We start from the raw sequence: 2,260 nt of genomic DNA, 5'->3' as shown, positions 1-2,260 counted from the left end.
AAAAAGTTCTATCACTTTCCCACACATTCAGTCCCCTGAGCTGGGGCAGAAGGTGCGTCAGCTGGATGACCATATGTTCGGCTGAGAATTCTGTTATTGTAGGAGAAATGGAGAATAGATATCGGTATTTGTTTCTGCCACTTGCTGGTGTCTAGTTAAAAAACAAAAATAGTAATAACTGCTATTTTTATGATGTCTGATAGTTAATCTCATTTCATATTCCTGTCCATCCAATAGTTGCGGTGACTGTGGAAACTGCAGAACTAAAGCCCAGATTCTATATAATATGTAAAGGTGAATGTTATAGTAAAGGAACATGGGACTTTGGAGTCAAAACAGTCCTGGGTTCAAATCCTGACCACTGATGAGGGTTTACTAACTTGTGAACTGTGACAACCCTCCTCAGCTTCTCTATACTCATTTATAAAAGGAATTTGTCATGACAAAGCTAACAGGATTGTTGTGTGGCTCCTTTGACATAACATAGGTGAAGCATTTGTTCAACAAGTGCAGCTCCTGCTCTCTCACTCTCCCCCACAGCCCTTCACAGCAGGGCTGCTCCCATGTAAGTGTACCTTTTCATAACACTGGATTAATTGTGATTCATTGTAAGCAAACGACAGAGATGATAATCATTATGGTTTCAGAAATGGATGAGATCATTTTGGGCTGAAAGGGTTCTCAGAATCCGAACCTTGAGTAGGAGGTGTAGCATTTTGAAAAGCTGAAGGGAGAAGAGAAGGCATTTCAGGTGAGGGGAATAACACGGAGCAAATTCAGACTAAAAATCCCTAAGGCACTGAGTAGACCAGCCTGGTTAGTGAGTAGACCATCAGCTTGATTTTAGCAAAATTCAAGTGTAAAAGAGTAATAGGAGCTGTGGGAAGGTCCGGAGAAGCAGATTGGGGTATTTAGCATTAGGGAAAGCAGGTATTTTGTTGAATGTATGTCTAACATATTCATTCTCTATGCAACAAACATTTTTTACTACCTTAAGTTGGGCACTATTTTAGGTGCAATGATTAAGCTAAAAACGGTTTCTTAGAAGCTGTGTTCTAATAGAATGAGACTTTTACACAATACTTTCTAACACCAAACATGAAAAGTGATGTCATAGATTGTACTAAACAGAGTAAGTGCTTTGAGAGTTCATCGGAAAGGGGGATTCTGGCAGTGGGAATCAGGGCCTGTAGAGTGAATTCTGTACTTGTATGAATTTCATTTATGCTTATTCACAATGAAGATGATTACTGTATATTTTAACTGGATTAAAAATAAGTATTGGCCACAAACAAGAGACTATTAAAGATAGAATTTATATAGTTGTTGAGAAACCCTTGAAATTTTTTGCACAGCTTTCAACATCTGAATTTATATTGATTGGTTTCATAATAGGACACTGTAAATGTTTTATCCTGGAATTTGGGAGAGATAAAATGCTGCTAGTTTTATGAGAATCAGTATAAATAAACAATATTATGAATTTTGATAAACTGTACTTTAAAGCTTGTTTATTGCATGTTTAAAAATTCTTCTATATTATAAATGGTATAAGGATTGCATAATCCATAGTTATAATTTGTCATATGTATAATTTGTTAATTAGGAATGCAACTGTTTGTCACACAAATTTTTTAATGGATTACAGTGTTAAATAACAGTTGTTTTATGCAGTAGTCAAGCAGCCTGTATTTAAAGTTTGTTTTTTTTGTTTGCTTTTGCAAAAAAATGTTAAATTTTGTTATTCTATATAGATGTAAATATTTTCTAATCTTTAGTTACTAAGTATGCATAATAAATTTGAAAATAAAAAGTTTCTCTGGCGTTTCTTTGAAAAATAAGTTTTTTATTTCCCCCCCACCTTCGTTTAGGTCAAAGTTGGAAATTGCAATACTGCTAAACCAAGCTTCTTTGATTTTGAAGGAAAGCAAAAATGGTAAGAAATTCTTGGAATCTAATGAGGTTGTTGGAAATGGCTTAGGTGTTTAGGAATTAGAGTAGTGAACAGATTAAAGAATTATTTTTATATTAATCTCTCTGCTGTAGACTGCTCAGGGCAAGCCAATTGAGAGAGATATTGAAAGCGGATTCCGCTTTTAGCTAAGTCTCCTAAGGGATTCTTACGCCGTGATGTTGGCATGTAAGTAGTTCACAACAGACCTACATTCCTTACATAAGAATAGCTCCTTAGAGAGTGACCATGGGAGCTACTGTTGGCAATTTTCCTTTTCTAACATACAGACACCACCCCCCACCCCTC

At 35.8% G+C, this 2,260-nt stretch overlaps 1 protein-coding gene across 1 annotated transcript in view; it reads left to right on the top strand.

The window, feature by feature from the left end:
- Positions 1-1,950, top strand: part of LOC109371490 (acyl-CoA-binding domain-containing protein 6-like) — an 18,464-nt gene extending 16,514 nt beyond the window's left edge. Inside the window, exon 2 of the mRNA XM_019624045.1 lies at positions 1,872-1,950. Within this exon, the coding sequence (XP_019479590.1) occupies positions 1,872-1,940 (69 nt within the window). The 3' untranslated portion in view covers positions 1,941-1,950. The remainder of the gene's footprint in view (positions 1-1,871) is intronic.
- The last annotated feature ends 310 nt before the right edge of the window (positions 1,951-2,260 follow it).

The sequence above is a fragment of the Hipposideros armiger genome, unplaced genomic scaffold (genome assembly GCF_001890085.2).
Source record: "Hipposideros armiger isolate ML-2016 unplaced genomic scaffold, ASM189008v1 scaffold_573, whole genome shotgun sequence".
NCBI classification, from domain to species: domain Eukaryota; kingdom Metazoa; phylum Chordata; class Mammalia; order Chiroptera; family Hipposideridae; genus Hipposideros; species Hipposideros armiger.
The sequence above is the reverse complement of the archived record's forward strand: the minus strand, read 5'-3'. Positions and strand labels throughout refer to the sequence as shown.